Genomic DNA, 18,502 nt, shown 5'->3' on the forward strand with positions numbered 1-18,502 from the left:
CATCGGTGGGAGCGAGAGTGCCGCAGCTTGAACCAATGAGAGTGTGATCTAAAATCAAGTGTGACAATAATGTTGTGGCGACTGCATATAAGAGAGAGCGACTGATTTTTGGGGGATTTTGCTTTTGATAACACCGCAGTACACATCTACACAGTACACAAGTGCATTATTTTCGATACAGTGCAGAAGTACATAAGTAACCTACGTAGCGAATGCGATAGCTACGTTCACCGCGTGATAGCGCTATCGTGTCTTACTAATTGTCATGTGGCCGACTGACCTACATAACGATGATCTCACAAGTTGCGCGAAGATAGCGTGATTTATAGCGCTCTGGCAGGCCGGCCCGTTTGGACATTCCAACGGCCAAATTAATGAGATTTCATACGGAATGCTCCATCGCATCAGAACACGCTTTTATACTATCTCGAGTATCTCATAGTATGGAGTAAGGGTTGATCAAGAAAGGAATATTAATGTAATTCGTTGTACATTGGATCGGTGATTGCAGTGCAAGCGATGAGCATTGAGCATATTTATATATATTTATTATAGGAAACTAGTTCTAATCAATGTGGCGAACATAATCGTTGATTAATGATCATATGCCCACAGATTTTGAAATCGGCAAGCTGCTTAGCCCTTGCATAAGCTCAAAATCCTTTACCATTACTCCGTGTAATACCCGTGTCTCTGTCGTGATACTATTGTGTCTCTTATCTTTATAACATGTTAAATGTTGACGCTGACCCAATAGACGATTGAAGCTGCCGTGGGTACGAATACCTTTTTGTATTCAATTCAACTGTATACTGTTTCTTCGCGAGAATGGCTGTTTAATTCATTTCGCGAAATACTACGAGATTATGGTTCACGTTCGAATTACGTTTTAGACAGATTCAGTCCAACGGCATCATGTTGAATCTTCGATAAAATGCTGAGTGTGAATCGTAGTGAAGTGACCACTCGCTGCGAGAGGTAATCTGATTTGTATAATCAGAATTGTCAAGACTAACCTTTGGGGTATAGCCGTTCAAGCGGAAACTGTCTGTAACACAAAGTGATAACAGTTGGCAAAAGTAGGGCGGTAATATGTTAGCTGCGCTGCAGATATCAGATAGCGTGTAGTGCAATGTGTCGAGTGCGAGTACAGTTGAAGCTTGATGTATCTACCTACGTATAGCAGAGCGATTTAAATCGTGACGTCGGTTCGTGGTCATTAGCTGACTCTGGTTCATCATAAGCTCACGAGTAGCAGTTCAGTGTTGCTACTACAGTAGATCACATCGAGTACGCTCTTCCATCTAATCGATCTTGTGGATCTGATACCGCTACCTATGTTCAAATCATTAGGGAATATTCTGTGCTTTTTGGGAAACGTAATCGCACCGAATCTAATATAATTTGTGAAGTAATTTGTAACGCCTCCAATTTGGCGACAGGAAACGTAACATCATCGTGGCCAGAGGGCATCTTTGGTAGTGGTTATATGCACTCGATTCGTAACTGTGATTACAGCCCGTGTGTGATACTGTTTAGTCCAGACTCGCATAGTCACTAGACCGAAACCTTGTCTAAATTAGTGTTTTTTGGCGATACTGTTCGTAATATTTGTAACATATTTCACAGAAACTTGGCTTACAGCGCAAATATTGTAATGAAGGAGCCTTGTTGGAAATACGCCATATTCTGCTTTCATCCCAAGTTCGACACGGGGACGTGGACTATAACAGCTGCTTTTTCCACAGTGGTGAGTTGGTGTTTTCAACAGTGTTGCTATAATTGCTTTCCGCCCTTTGACATGCTTTGGATATGAATGCCTGTGACACCGTGTTCACTTGTAATACTTCACGCTATTGACCGTGAATGTGTATCGCTTCAGTGTTGTCAGAGTCATAACTGTCATACGTATGAATGTATTTTATTTACCAGTCTAATCTTAGGCACAAAATAATAATAACAATAACGATAAAAAGAGTCATTGATATGAAATATAGAGTTCGTGCCAAATGTATTCGTTGCATGACAAGATTGGATTTCTAATTTCGCTAGCTATAACTTCAATTCCGACAATAAGATGCGTATAGTGAAATGTAATTTCGATTTATCGAGACGTGGCTGTCGATTTTATGAATTATGACGCAGCAGCCGTACTCCGTCTCAAGGATTTATGACGGGCCGTATGAGTAATCATCACCTGCGGGTAAAGTAATGTTGGTTTTAGTAATTTCTCATTCGACCTGTCTCCTTACTTTCGTAAATTATGACACACCCCAAGAAGTTTACTTTGCCCACGGTTGATAGCGATATACATGTAGTCACAGCTCAATACCAATAGAGATTTAGGTCATCAGTTCAGTTGTATAGTTTCATGCAACGCGCACATTATGTTCGTATTTTCAAGAAACCCTTTGTACCATCATGATATCAACTCATCTAAACCATGTGTTGCCCATGGTGTCCTATCACTAGCGCAGCCGAGCGCTATTGTCTTGGATTACAATGAACAGCATCCTGGGCAATTGTTTTGGTGTATGGTAACACTGCGATGCCGTTATGTCATGAAATATCCGACATTTCTCTGATCACTTCGATTACAAAACGCGGTAACTATTACAAGTTTTGCGCAACTATATTATGTTACCATTACTGAAGAGTAGTTATGTATGTCGGCGTTTTGTCTGTACCTGTGGATTGACGCGATTTGCGCCTTCTAATACAATGAATACAACGGAACAGCAATACATTCGATTATTCCAGACTTACATTATGATTGTTCAATACTCACGCGCGTGATGACGTACCTCTACTCGTCCGGCGTCCGTGCAATTAGCACTCGAGTAAAACGTTGTTCCACTCGGCCACATGACTTTGTGAATGTTGATTATCGTTACATACTTACATTTATATCACGGGAGGTCATATTAAGCTGAAGTGTGTTGTAATTCAATAGACCGTAGTTAACTTTCATGGAATAATTAAACGTTGTAATTTCTGAACGGAAAATACGTATCACGAGCGCATAATATGGGTCTTATTTCATTACGAAGGTATATTTTTGATTCCCATGACCCGGTGTGTAGCATAGCAAGCATACCTGCAGAACACTTCGAAAAGCAGCCAAGCGACGCGCGTTTATAACTGTATAGTACACCTTCAATAAGTTATATTCTGCGTTTGCAATACGTATCGGTTTTCGTGTGCGTTTCTGTAATCCTATCTGGCTATGTTAATCGCTTGATTTGTCGCGGCGTTCGGTTCATCAACATCATATTACTAACGAAATTCGTTGTATGTGAACGTAACATTATTGATGTGCTTGGGATTGGAGCTGGCCCGTTTAGTTTTCAGTGGACTTGTTATAAATAGGAATAGTAATTCCAAATTATCTGAATGGGAGCTAGTGCTTGAAATACTCATTCAATCAAGTTTGTTCTTGGTTATGCTTTCACATAATCCGTTTCACTGCGCAAAGTACACCAGCTGGCAGCTATCGCAAGAAATTGCCTTCAATGTCTACTCGGTGATTACCTGATTATCGATATCATGACGCGTGACCGTATCATGTAAAACGCAGAGACCGAAGGTCATTAAGCGATACGGATTTGAGAAATGTTTGTAAACATTAACACCGCGTGGGAAATTAAATCACGGAGGGCGAGTCATGTCGCCTTGACTACGCGACTTAGCTCAGCTCTATTCGCCTCGCCGCGTCCGAGTCGGATTTAGGCCATCCAGCAATCAATGCCCAGCGGACTAATTTTTGTGATTCTAAATCAAGATGTATTTCTCAAATTCCGACGACTTGAGCGTGTTCAGTGAAGTTATTTTGTTACGAATTCCTGTAAGATTTGTTGTGAAATTCCACAAGACATGTTTAACATATGAACAGTTCATTCGATTGGGGTCGCAAACTCGTATATTTGGACTATCAATCGTGTACGGAATCAATACCCTTTGCGCCGCCAATGAATGCAAATTTTTGTACTTGTTTACGACGTTTCGTTCTACACTTGCGCAATCAATTATGACGAAACATTAAACGCAATACATACGCTCCGATGGATATACTGGTAGATGAAAGTCATCTGCTGCCGCTAATATAGTACATCCTGTGAATGAAGCTGTTTATGTTATCATGCTGAATGAGCTGTACAGTGTACAATCGCTCGATGTAGAATGGCCCGAGGACAATTGATCCGTGAAATTAGCAGTCAACATGGCCCTGCTAAGATTTCGTGACTTACCAGCCTATTAATAACGTACAGAAATTTCCTGTTCGCATCCTAATTAATACTTGGTGTAAAAAGTCAAGGTCGTAAAGACGGTCCAGAACAGCTACAATCAAAATGATACATTTTAATTATATGGGCGGCGTGGAAATGATTTCCACTGTACTGTACTGTGCCGATGTCGTACATAGAATATTTTTGAACATCATTGATTTTGCGAGTGGTACTGGTCTTGTTACCATTGTCTATGTATCGTACCTCGGAATTCGCAGCATTTGTTTTATGGCGTTAGTCAAAATGTTCAAATATGCTATCCACATTCGAATACATCTCGAGATACTATGTTACATATTTACGCGATCCATATTCATTTACGACGTGGGCTAAGCGTTATTCGTCACTTGGCAACCTTATATTACTTTCAACGCTTCGCTTAACGGATTAATATCAAACCCTGCCCGTGTGTGTATTAGGGCGTTCACGATCGCTCGAAAAAGCTACTTATGTCAATAATCTTTGACAGCCGTCTCCCAATTGCTGGTTACAATCGTTCATCATAACTTGCTATAACACTTAACACTGCTGTCGTACTGACTGCTATTATGCAATTTTTGTGAGAATTTATCTGGGTAAACACTTGACAATCTTGACTGCCGTGTATATATCAGACATGAGATGTTGATACACCGGGGCCTACGATAACTTAATTAAGTTAATTAATTAATTAATTTTGCTGATGTAAATAGTACATTCGAGATATATCAAACGACCAAACTTATTGATGCTACGAAAGTTTATAGAGATAGATATACTCCCAGACATCGAGGTTTTCAGAAATGTTAACTGCCAATATCACAAAAATGCATTCATTTTCGCCACATTTCGATGGAGTGTTTTGAAAACAAATTGAGTACAAAGGAAATGAGTTTTCGTAAAAACGCGGTCCTTCATTTAATATCGCTCACTTTGTACCACACAAATGGACTAACATCGACGAGATATTTGTATCGGACCGAAATTTGAATATCGACCGATTCCCAATGTACATCAAATTGCTATTTTTGGCTTCATTTCCTAGGCAAGACTATAATTCTCGATATATTACATATTTCAGCATGGGCACCGAAGTTAACGGTTATATTATTCGGATTCGGTATTCCGGGAAACGAAATTGCAATTTTAATTTGACCATACATTTTATATTCACCAGATTTGGGTATGATGCAGATATAATATTTGGCAGTATCAATCGCGATTTGGATTCGAATTCGAGCATATTTAATCCTCGCCAAAGTTCCATTTCGTAAGGTTTATATCATTCGTCACAAAGGTGGCGAGTGGCGACAGGTCGATTTAACTCCTGGACTGTATTTTGCAACCAGCCATGTAATCTATACTTGGATACCTGCCTGATACGCTACTTCCGGCCATCGTGATCAGACTTTGGTGATACGTTGTGAAAATATATCTTCATCTCGACGGACAGGAAATCCGTACATTGAACTCAGTATGCAATGCCGCAAATTGCAATCGAAGATAGGTTTCGCTTATACGATGGTTGCCTGATCGTTATCATTTACTGTTATATTCCGCATCACGCATCTGGTTATACCAGCCACCAACCTAACGGTCAGCATTCTGCATTTCCTTCTATTCGGTTAGGCTATTTGGTGGCGCAAATAGACTCGATGTTTTAAGTGGACAATGTTGGTTACGCGTTTCCATCCATGATTCTGTCTGAATCTGATCTGAAGCGGAGGAATATTATTTGCGATTATGTGAATCCTAATCCGTTCCGACCTGTCAAGAGCTGACCTCGCCAGCGACAGTTTAACACGCAAAACTGCCATTCGTCTATGATTAAATATGGCGAAATGCCAACCTTAATTTGGATCATTGAGCGGATATATGCCCAAGTTGGGTATTGTACTCGAGACGTAGCACTGAAATCGAATAAAATCGTAATTTGAGTCCGCGAACATGTAGAATATAAATGCCCCGAAGTTGCTTGCCCTCTGTCGCTAGTTCGATTTTTATCTTCAGATCAAGTATGCGTCGTATTTTCAAAATTAGATTTTAATAAACTTACTAATGCGGCCCGCTTAATGCACACTGCTCCGATAAATTATGCATGAGAATCGGTGCCGAGGAAAGAAATTCCAGACTGTACTTAAACATTCGGTTCTGAACGACATCCCATGCGCTCACCAAGTATTTTATATTTTATAGGAAGACTTTAGTAGGACTGTATGGTCAGTAGTAAAGTGGAGGCTGCAGAATTTCAATGATGGACACATGCACGCCATTGCTACATTGTGACGTCACAACATTTTGAATTCGAATTAAGGGGATGCTGTGCCTCTTTTCCAGTCCAGTTAAATCCGTGGAAAGTTGCATTTATTTTTGAAAAAAGTTGCAGAAGTTGCAATTTCACCACGTTTTGCTCGGTTGACTAGCAAAAAAAAATTCAACTTCCCAGATTGACTAAAAAAAAAGGTCAATTTTCCGGCTCAGCTCCCGAAATACCCGTAAAAGCGTTACTTCGGTGCTGATTTACGGTGTTTCAGTCGAATTTGGTCGTGTATTTCTCCAAAATCGAAATTACTTTCATGAAAAATCGAAAAAGTTGCAAAATGTTGCAAAAAGTTGCATGAAAAAAATGGTCAAAAGTTGCAAAAATTTGCACTATAAGATTCCTTCAAACAGCTTAAAACAGCATTCTACATATCTTACGAGTATTTAGGAAGCTGCCGGAAGCTGTAAAAAAAAGTTGCAAAAGTTGCGAAAACTTGCCCTACTTATTACTTATGCATAACGTACCACATACTAATGGCATTTTGTCGTGTGTGTTCAAAGGTGTTATGCTTGATAAGGGTTGGATTCGTGTCCGACCGTCATTGACCGAACATTGAATTTGTTTGATCACCTATAGTGAAAAAGACGCGCTGTTCGTAATCCTGTTACATAAATATGCCTCCCTGTAAAAATCTGTCAGCACATACCGGCTGATATGAAACCTATTCTGCTTGAAAATAAAGCTTTATACTCCAACCCGCTTCCCAAAATAGTCTTGCTTTGATAAGGTTCAGAAAAGTATGTCATCGCTCGGTCAAATAAATGTTATTCCGAGCGGTTTTCGAAGCAATACGCACCGACTCAACTTGTTTATCTTTGTCATTGTGCGAGTATACAAGAGTTAGTGACCTGTTGTAGCTGTGTGGAACAGCTGAAAGGCTATCGTGGCGAAATAACTGGATTGTGAACTCGCAAAGATAACCCCAAATTCAGGCCACGTCATTGCTTACGACTGTAGGGAATCAACATGTTATTAGATATGTCACGGACCACAGTAACCCATATTGGAATCAGTAACTCGTGGTAACTTTACTGTCGTTTCGATGACTCCGACAGTGATTTGTAATCGTATTTTAAACCTGAAATGTTGCACAATTCAAAATCAATCGGACTTGTTCGATTTGGTATCGCGTGATCTAACAGTAATACCGTACCTCTGGCGCAGATTACTTTGTCACTGATAATTTCTTATCCAATCCACATTTTAATTAGACATATCCCCTATAGGCACGGTCATCATTGCTCCATCTCGCCACGGCTAGTTGTGTTTGAAAGCTTGTCAGATAGTTGTGCGAGTGTAAAACTAATCTTTCACCGCGACTATTCGTATTCTGGTGGTCTGCCGCAAGATGGTATCGGATAATATCGCCATATTAACAGCGATAGAAATCTACGAGATGGTTTTTGTTGGACCCCAATCTTCGCCATCTGCTACTAATGATACGTTGACTTTGATGTTCAATAGGGCCTCGTGAACCGGGGTTACTGACACTGAGATATTAACAAATAAAGAGACTCTTGGACGTGCAGAACCGCAGAATTGAATAATAACATTTAATCACGCCGGGCACTTTGATTTTGAGGTTGTTCTAACCTTTGTCACGTTGAGAAAAGTCTGGAGGTTACGTATATAGTCATATACACTAGACCACATCTATGTCCAAACTCCCGTCGACCTCCGCCCTATAGTTCAGCAAATTCCAACAAAGAACCGAATTCTTTTCAAAATTTGTGAATAGCTCAGGCTATAGTAAACATTGACAATCCCAACTATTATGAATAGGTTCAACGCTCGATACAGCAATATGTGTTGTCAATGTCTGGACAGTACGAATTGATTACATTTTCGCTGAATCGAACCATCGGACAACAGTGATGGGAATTATTACATGTCACGTGATGAATCACGAGACTTTCCCGCTTGAGACAACTCATGCCGTGAGCGTAATAAACTGGACCGTGTGTTGCGTGTATCTGTGGAGTTTTCGCCGAAAAGTCCCGTTCGTACTCGATGGTTGTATCGCGGTGTGTTTGCCAGATATTTTTGTTCGAATCGCTTCGCTCTCGCGGAAAGATGCTATCTCGATCTTTGTACATTTCGGAAACGCGGATCTTTTGTTCAACGATTAGACACTTCCTCGACAATATCCTATTTCTACGCCCTGCTGTGTTACAGATTTTTCTCGTGCGCTCACGTCTTGGATAGCGACATGGAATTGATGTTGGCCTTTTTCTTTGCAGATTATTTTCGGTGCTTTATTTTTCATCACGCTCGCCTTCTCGGCGCCAAAATGTTTTTGTCCGGAGATCTACGAACACATCGACGCACTTTCGCCAAGTAAGTTTTGGTGTGACGCCATCTGATTCTTGACAGATTGCTGACCCGTCTTTGTAAATATCGTGTTGGGCCCATCTTGGCATCGGCATTAGTTATACTGAGATTCACAGTGCCGCTCTCCTTATGGCTATTTACTATTTCTGCAGCATACATCTGCGATTTATCACCGTTCCATACCTTTTCTTTGTTTGCAGTGGGCTCTTGACTAGGGTTGGGCTCAATGATACGAGTACCCGTTACCCGAGCCAGTTACATTCTCTAGTACTGAATCTATACCGCTCTTGCGACTACCAAATATTTATCGATGATGATAATTATTATTGTTTTCATAATTCTTCCTCATCACATACGAAATGATTCTTGATGTAGTTGATCTCATAATGTCTTGTTTGCGGTCGAGTGAAGGGTACATATTTTAGCTTTTTGGGCTATAGGCCGAAGCTATATATCTTGTCATGATGTACATTGTACAGTTACACAGTAGCATACACATGTATCTATATGCGGCATCAGCCCCGTTACCATTTCCGCAAAAATATCAAACCATATCATTTGTCACATTATCGAAATTATAACGTTACAAACGTATCGAGGGATTCATCGATATCGCTGAGACATTTGCCCCTGTCGTATACCCAATGCTTGAAACTCACTGACACGTTGATCAACGATTGGGAACGCATATTTACGCATGAGATCATCACCTATACACACTTTCCATCCGCTGCAGGCTGAAAACTATGTTTAGCCAACTTTTAATTGCCCCCTGGCCCCACGCATAGGGATTAGCCACGCGTTTCGGGGCGGTGTAAATCAATTTCTTTCGTGCGTTGTGCATGGGATTAATAATGGGAAGAAATCACCCTTTTATTTTGCAAATGTGCAGTGTGCATTGTGCATTTGTGCAATGGATCGCTATTCAATGTTCGTAGTTCGCTAATTGCTATCGTAACTAGCCTTCTTTTCCTTTCGCAGCTTTCAAAGCGATATACGCCATCGCCGTGCTGGTACTCCTGGGCGTCGTCATAGTCTCAGTACTGTGTATGTACGGGACGTTTAAAGTAGGACATTTTCTTCTGATACTTTCAGCGCTTACTATGGTCTTGCGCTGTGCAGTCCATTATTGTTGAAACTACGTGTCGGAGAGACTAAATTTGTTAAAGATAATGCCATTACAAGTTAGCGACTTATTGATCTCGGGTAATACGGTTAGGCCTACATACGTAACACGGTTTTGGTCTCAAAGAGATTCGATTACGTCTAATTGCTCTGCGTTCGCGTGACTGCCGTGGCCAAACCCAGAGACACAAAATATTAACTGTTCATATTTCCTAGGGTTGCATTTAAAACAAACGGTGTTTTAAAACACTTAGTTTTAAACATGTTTTAAACAGTGTTTTAAAATAGGCCTTTCAAAAAAAATTGTGTTTTTTTCAAGTTGTAAAATTATGCCATAATTGTGTAAATACTTTACAAAAAAACATGTTGTATGAGCCTACGGACGATCACCACCCGATGTAGCCGACGTATATCGATATGGGATGGTTGGACTTGGAACCCTCAAAATAGTCCGTTCAAGTGCAATAGTACATATATTTAGTCAACGGAGTTATTTTTACCCTATATTTCAATTGTCAAAGCCAATTCACTATGACGTCACAATTCAATATTCGTGACGTCATGGCTTAAAATAAAACATAAAAAAACAATAAAAACATGTTTTAAATTACGGCCGTGTTTTAAACATGTTTGTTTTAAATTGATTTTTGTTTTAAATGCAACCCTAATCTCTCCCATTCAATTTCGATAACGTGACGTCACACGTAACGTCAGGTCATCGCGGAAAATGTTTTCGCCTCATCAAGTTCCATCGCAGATATTATGCTTCAATACTCTCCCGTTAGAATACCGTACGACTAACCACACTAGCGTAATGGTACGGATACTATCAGTATCAGCAATTTGATTTTTTGCCTTTATTATTGTGTTTCTATTTTAGGCAAGGGCGTGGATGCTTTTGCCATACGTGATAACACTGGGATTTGTGTCTGTGGCTACTTTTGCCGGTTCCATATTCATATTTATTCAACTGGCGTATATCGATCAGTACTTGCTATTCGATAACAGCACGTATTGGAATCTAGCGAAAATGGTAAGTCCAGCGTTCAGCATTACGCTTCTACATGAAACGGTGGTAGTGTTTCGCGTATATTAGCCCGGTATTTTCACTATGCGTGAATATTGTTTTAGTGACGGATTTGCTTTCGTATCGAACTTTTCTGCTCTGGTGCGTGATGAGGTGATTCCTAATTAACAATCCTCAGTTACGAAATATGGATTTTGCGTTGATGACAGAAATACGCACTGCTTAATTAGCCTGGTTTCCGAATGTGACGTCATAATCTTCGGAACAGGAATTTGACAACTGATTGGTACACTGTCTCGTCTATCGCGCGCTTATACACGAAATTTTGATGTCTCGATATCCATATGGATTCATGCATTCAACGTCACGTGTAGTCGATATCACCTGTATCCGAAGTCAGCAAACTTGAATTCATGTGATCAGTCGTGTTTTCTAATTCGTCATATTGCTACCACACAGCACGAATTTGCGCGTGACTCCGAAACAGTGGTCGGACCTATGATAGAGCCCTTGTTCGAAGACCCCCAAAATTCCGTAAGGCGTGTGTGCACCGGGTACTTTTGCAGCGACAATTGTGTGCCTCAATTATTACTCTTCCTCCGTACTTGTGGAGTCAATTGCTGTAAAACTTGAAGATGTTGGTAAACGGTTGATGTGATTCACGCTGTCTAGATTCCCAGCACTTACAATGCAAGGAACCAATCACAATGCCTGTGTGACACTGCTAGCAGTCATATCGCCGGGAATTAGGCGTAATGTTTAGAGCAAATTTAGTTCGATAATGATGTTCAGGCAGAAGTAGGCTTCATATTGGGACTTTGAATCCTCGTAATTATTGTATAGTATTCGAATAGCTAGCCCTAGCGATCGGGGAAATCAGATATCCGGGTTGGTTTGCATTTGTCAAAATCTGCTGTAGTCTCAGCTGGCGGTTACACGCATGGAGCCCTATGCACTACACTGTGAATTTCCTTCACCCTTCACGAGTGCCGAGTCGTTTTTGCTTTCTGTCACAGCCGTCGCTTCGCCTTCGAGAAGCTTCATTTTCTCTTAATTTTTGCATGTTGCTATTCCGACAGTTGAGCGAATTTGCGTACCGCTCTGAACAAGCATTCGGACCTATCGTAGGACCGTTGTTCGAAGACCCGCCCAATTCCGTAAGAGACGTGTGAAGCCGGGTATTTTGTGGAAGCTAGCGGGGTGTTTTTGACTTGATCTCTGTCGACCTAATCGGAAACATCAGTAGAGACATAGGTCGCCGAACAGAAACGAAAAATCTGGCTTTGGAAGTCGCGCACGCGCAAACACGAAGCGGACGACACTTTCGCGAATTTTGATGGTCTCTAGATTTAACCTGGTTTGGAAATGCCGGCCGGGCCGGTCCAACCTGGTTACAAAATCGTGGCGTATCATTCGAATACCAACCACAACCACTAACTAGTACGGTTAGAACGCCATTTTGAAGCGACTGGATTACTTCACAATACAAATCGCTGTGATTTAAAATAAATCTATCCGAATTCGATAATGCGAGCCGATCAGAACTTAATCTTATTCCAAAAAAAGACTACTGTTTATATTGAATCCCGAATCAATATCAATCAAACTTGGCAATAGTGGTAACTGCAGCATTTATGAAGAGAGCCGGGGAATCACCACGCTCCAGTGTCGCATTATGAAGTAAAAAGCAGATTGTGACGTCATATGAGTACAGTGACGTTGACAGCCAAAGTACAATGCAGATGGAATGTTTTTAAGCTGGACCAGTCATTTCAGCTAAAGAGAAAAATTTATTGCTTGGTCAACCAACATTAACAACAAATTGAACTGTAAAAATACCTAAAACCTATAACACACACAAAGAGTTTATAGACAATAATATTAATAATAGCAAGTAGAATCTGCGTTACAGTACCGACGGGTCCGGCGATACGATCCTTATGATCTTCACGACCAACCGGAATTCAGCAGATTATAAGTAAAGATATACACAATTCTCCGGGTAACTAGTGAATGACTTTACGCAACCTATCTCTTTATTTCAATAATACAACAGCCAATGGAGATTCCATGGAATTGACATCTACTCGCGAGTAAGTCGAGTAAGTCCTAGGTTTTCATGATGTGACGCAGAATCAAAACCTTTGATTTCGCTATACGCGGACTCGTCTATAGACGTTCCTGTAGTGTAGTATATTTATTACACACAGTTGTCATGAGACAGACAAGGGCGTGGAAACCGCTCTCGTAAAAATCTGGTGTTCGAATCACTAACGTATTTGATAAAAGTTTGAAGTGCGTCCTTCTCGCTACTTGGGATTCCTGCTGCTCGCGACTAGGAGTTGAAATGACTGACCCTTCGAAAGATTGCCTTTGAAAGGCTTGAGCCAAACAAAACATTTTGGATGACAGTCAGGTCGCCTGTCCTCTCTTCTGATTTCACCAGTCAATCAAACTCGGCTGGAAATATAGCCAATCTATTCAATAGTACATCGGGAATGTAGTTTATACGGCTTGGTTCGACACAGATCGCCAGCAAGTGTTGAAACAAAATTTAACACTCTTTCGATGCGAGTGGTGAATTTCACCGAGTTCGCTCGCCCCTGTCATACTATGTGCGCACAGTATGGTTTCATATGTCCTGGGCTCGTGGCACTTCAGCACGAATCGTGCGCGCTTTGGTTGCAGTGTGGTAATTTACGATTATCCACAACCTCGGATTGGTCGTGTTTCGACATCCATAATATTAGTACAAAGCCGCGTACGTTCATGGAAATAACATTAAGGTGGTATCAACTATCAACCCAGAGCATTGTCACATAAAGCAATTAAATACGCATGGTCTAAGTCGAAATAAGTCCAAATTATCTTCATATGGTATATTATCTTCATATGGTATAGAACTGCCATTATTTTGTTTGCGGTCGTATGAGAGGTACATGTTTGACCTTTTCGCACCATCTCTACTGCTTATTGCGTCATAGCGAGTGGTAGGCCACTAGATTTTGCACAGGCCTACTAGTAACTGCTAGTTCGTCATATTACCTTTGTTTGTTTTCGCCTGGGAGAAAAGTCCCTTTATGGGTCATCATAATCTTACGATGTTACGTGTAAGTTGATGACATAAACATCTGAGTTCGGTACTTTCTCGCCAGCGATTAGCAGCTCTTTTGGGAAAAACATATCCTATTCGTGCGTGGAAATTGCGCCAGTGCTCCAAAACCAGATTTTTATTTTACGAATAGCTAGTGGAACGGACTTGAATGTCGTCTCAAAGTACCGTAGCGGTTGAACCTAAATTTTAGCCCGCGTGTTGGTGCATCTCCGCGGTCGCTAGGTGACAATGGCCGCGTGTCTACAGCGTGAAAATACAAAATGGAACTGATTCGCATGACCGCTAAAATCGAGAACTAATCGGTTACTTGATCGAGTGTATGGAAATTTCAAACCCGATTAGACGTTGATTAGTCCCTTCTTACATGCTATTTGTTTGGTGATGTTGCTATTGGGTGGCGTGGCGGTGCATTACTATTCCTATACGATGGTAGCCTACTAGAACTAATCTATCGTCAATACGCATTATCACAGTGATCGGTGTTGCGGTGTTAACGTATGCCTTGTTTTATTAATCGTTAACAGGTGACATAGAATAGAAATTAGTATGCATGAGCTCTTATCATAGTAGGCTATTTATTCACCTGTAGTATTTTCGTTGTTAATTGTAGTTAGGTATTAGTATTCGTAGAGGGTGAAACAGAACTTTTGCTGTACAATGTGCATAGTTTGTATTTTCGTGCCATAGTTCGGTAATTATCGTGTTCACAAACCCACTAACGGTACCCCTACATGTCGCTTTACTGTAACATAAATTTCGTATCGCCGAATTTCGATGCCTCAGCAACTATTTACACCCTATCCTTCCTGATTACATTTGGCTATTTGTGTAACTACCGATATTGCTAACCTAAAACGCCGCAAAGAGATACCCGTTTTTCAGAAACGCTGCATAAGCCCAATTTATGCTCACCTGTGATGCATACCAGTATATTATCTGCTATTCTACCACTACGTAAAATTCGCGGTACCACTTCGTGTTCCTATTTATCAGGTATTGAAAGACGATCTGATAGCACAACTTGAAGGAATGTGGGCTTCTATCAACGTGCTTCTGAAACAGTTCTTGAGCATGGACATGGGAGACGAACTGAATCTTAACATGCTGCTGGATCGGGTACGTATCATATTTTATCGTAAGCGCGACACAGGCCAGTCGCTAGGAATAATAAATATACACCCGGGCGTAGTAGCTAAATAGCATGAGCACATTTAAAGTGCCACAGGTAAAGTTTGAACTCTCTGCGTGTGTTCGCTGTTCGTTGATCACGCTCAGTGTAAGTAGAAGTACTTGACGACGATATAGAAAACGACATGGTTCGAAAATATACGAGGGAGAAGGGTGGCGATTAGGTGCATGTGTAATGTGGGTAATCTTTTAGTTTAACAGAGTAGGGCGCACAGATTTTCTTTCTGGCACTGTTACTGCACATTGTACAAGACTACAAGGATGAGATTTTTTGCCCTCTCAATTAGTCTGTTTTTATTTCCTGGTCTGAAACTGTCTGTGATGGAAATTATGTCCGATAGTTTGGTGTCTAATTCGTATTATCAATCGTGACGTTTTCTAAGCCATAGGATATAAGTTTTGCCCGTGTATATCTTGGAGCATCCTTCGAATTTTAGGCGCTTAAAGACGAAGTGATCATTTTGATGGGAGCCAGCAAGAGAGTCATGAAGATGTCGGCGGTTTTTCTGCTGCTGGGATTGAATTGGCTTTTCGTAAGTGTCTATTGCAGCAGATTTTTGCACGCTGACTATATTCGCCTCGGTTACTTGCAGTAATGCAGTTAGGTTTGCTATGTAACCATATAGAATTTTACAATATGTAGTCAGTTGGGAAAAAAACACGTACAACGATAAACTGAAGTGATCTGATAAACCACTGACACCGCACCGTCTTACTTTCACACCGAGAGTAGTTGTCTTCCCATTCACTCAGGACTCATCTAACGAATCAGGGTCTGCTTTGTTATTCACTGCAAGATGGCGCCAGATAGCGAACTTTATCTTGTCCGTATTCCCAGCAACGTAGCTGCCTAATCCAAATCAAATCGCAATTCGCCAGCACACGTAAGTGCTGTACTGAAAGTTTCAAGCTTTTCCACATTAGATTAGGATTAGAACTATAACTACCCAGTTTATTACAAATTAGATTAGAAGTACGGAGTTCACATAAATTTAGAAATTGAATTAAATTCCGAATTAGCAAGAAATACAATGATAACCATGTTAATTCCATGTCAAACGTGGCGACGTTTAACGTGCCCGATAGCCTGCGATAGTATACGGCAAGTGCGTGGTCTACGGATAGCAGCTTTACAATATAACTAACTTGCAATAGCTGATACGAACGTCCTGAGTGAATCCTTGACTGACAGTTCAACAGATTACAGTTGCCTTTTGCAGATATATTGTACGGATGGTTATTAATTCATGTAATTTAAGCAGTAGGTTACAGCATAAATGAGTCTCTCCGAGTCGATGTGCGCTTGGTTTTATACCAAGGGCGAATATAAGTCGCGTGATGTGGTATTGTTTCATAACGGATAGGAGAGAGAGAATCGGGGCTCTCCATACAAATCAGTTCATTCTGATGATCATGAGAATAGCAAGCGTCTGTACACCAAGCTTGGCTCGCTTCGCACGGTACAGCTCTTTTATAGCATTTTTAGGAAAACCAGAATTTTGATCACAATTAGATTACCGACATCTCTCTCTAATCTCTAATTTATCAACCACAATTGTCAAATTGTTCTAGTTTGCCTGTACTACCGAAGTAGCCTAAGCTGTGCAACCCGTACCTTACAGGTGTCGTCAATGGTCGTCGCACTATCACATTGGTTCAGGCTGCGCTCGAAGATGGTGAGTCACTTCACGCCCGTCCCGAACATGATCCTGAGCCAGAGGATAGCCACCGAAACCACCCGGAGTTCGGGCTCGATTTCCATGAGCGACGACTACAGCGGTTTGTCACTTCGTGAGTTGAAGCGTATGAAGTCCAAATCATACAAGAAGTCTCCTGGCTCCGTTGTCTACTCCAGTACCGTTAAGAGCTCGAAGAAACTTTACGAGATCAGTAGGCTTGAAGTTGAGGGTAAATTTCCGCGGGACTCGTTTCTTTAGGATGCCGCCGGGATCTATGGCATCACCGGAATCGCCGTCTATCCATGTCCGAATGTATTCCGCTCAATAGGTCGGCGCGGGGTCCGATCAAAACGCAATTGAAGGAAGCTACCTTTTTGATAGCGTATTTTCTTCGTAATCGCTTGAATATTGTGATTTTTGCACCGTAGCTGTAGTATCATATTGTACACCTTTACCGCTGCTGCTGCAAAAATGCTTGATTCCGGATACGAAGTCCGGACCCGGAATGTAATCACCCGGCCTATCGGAACTTGCTGCTAGACACTTTCACTAATATTAGTTTATATTTATATCCGCACGAAACGTACACAGTGTCAGGCGCGTAGTAAATTGCATTTGACGACTGTTACCCGCAATGTTAGTGTGACGTCACAAAACCCGCTGCGACGTCACAAAACCCGCTAACTCCGCGTCTGTTTGCTCTAGTTGCAGCTATACAAAAGTGTACATTGTACATCTGATGCGAATCGTTGTAGATCAAATAACCCAAAATGCGGTGCAATAATGACGAAATACTCGCCCGTACAAGCCATTGGGTATGATGCTAGTGATCACACACACGTCTTGAAAGTGCCGAAAATCATAATTTATCCAAATACTTCGAACTAGTGTTGATACGAAATGTGCCAAATGCGTCATTCTGTAGTTGTCCAGAATATTTTACATTTATACCGTCTCGCTTGTCACTCTTTCCTAATCACGTTATAGATCTTCTTTCTACTACACTTTTATGTCACAGAGCCCGTGAACCTGCGAGATATATGTCTTCCAGTCCTTTCGCGTTAGTTAACTTCTTTATATCATTTCAGCTGAAGCCAGAAGGCGTTGAGATTCGCTCTGACGTTGTGATAGGGGCAAGTTACAAAGTCAGTACGAGTGTGTTGGGTTGTGTTGATGATTAGGTGTGTCACATTCGAGTAGGCTGGCTGACATTTGCCGTGGTATTCGTTGTGACTCTTGAAGAGTGTGTTGCGATTCTTTGGCTTGACACACTCCTAGATGGGCTTCCCGTGCAAGTATCATGTAGCAGTGCAATTGAATTACTTCCTGTTTACCTGTATAGTAGATAGAACGCCGGCGCCCGTCTACCGATGCGTGACTGTGCCTGTGACGCGACAACCCTCTGGCCTGCTGCGACCGATCTTGATATCGTGGATTTTTACATGTTCT

General features: G+C 41.3%; 1 protein-coding gene across 3 annotated transcripts; it reads left to right on the forward strand.

Moving 5' to 3' along the window:
- Positions 1-1,628: 1,628 nt before the first annotated feature.
- Positions 1,629-17,711, forward strand: LOC145437341 (uncharacterized). Of its 3 annotated transcripts, none has more exons than XM_080314545.1 (8): positions 1,629-1,750; positions 8,829-8,925; positions 9,901-9,986; positions 10,925-11,077; positions 11,531-11,605; positions 15,180-15,302; positions 15,812-15,907; positions 16,997-17,711. In XM_080314545.1, exons 1-8 carry the CDS (start codon positions 1,658-1,660, stop codon positions 17,309-17,311), a joined length of 1,038 nt encoding a protein of 345 aa, XP_080170671.1. In that variant the 5' UTR covers positions 1,629-1,657; the 3' UTR covers positions 17,312-17,711. The 3 variants fall into 3 exon arrangements, with proteins under 3 accessions (XP_080170671.1, XP_080170670.1, XP_080170672.1); XM_080314544.1 differs by lacking the exon at positions 11,531-11,605 and adding an exon at positions 12,151-12,228; XM_080314546.1 differs by lacking the exon at positions 11,531-11,605.
- Positions 17,712-18,502: the final 791 nt, after the last annotated feature.

Source organism: Botryllus schlosseri, chromosome 4 (assembly GCF_051294905.1).
Source record: "Botryllus schlosseri isolate E-star chromosome 4, Bs_hap1, whole genome shotgun sequence".
In the NCBI taxonomy this organism is placed as follows: domain Eukaryota; kingdom Metazoa; phylum Chordata; class Ascidiacea; order Stolidobranchia; family Styelidae; genus Botryllus; species Botryllus schlosseri.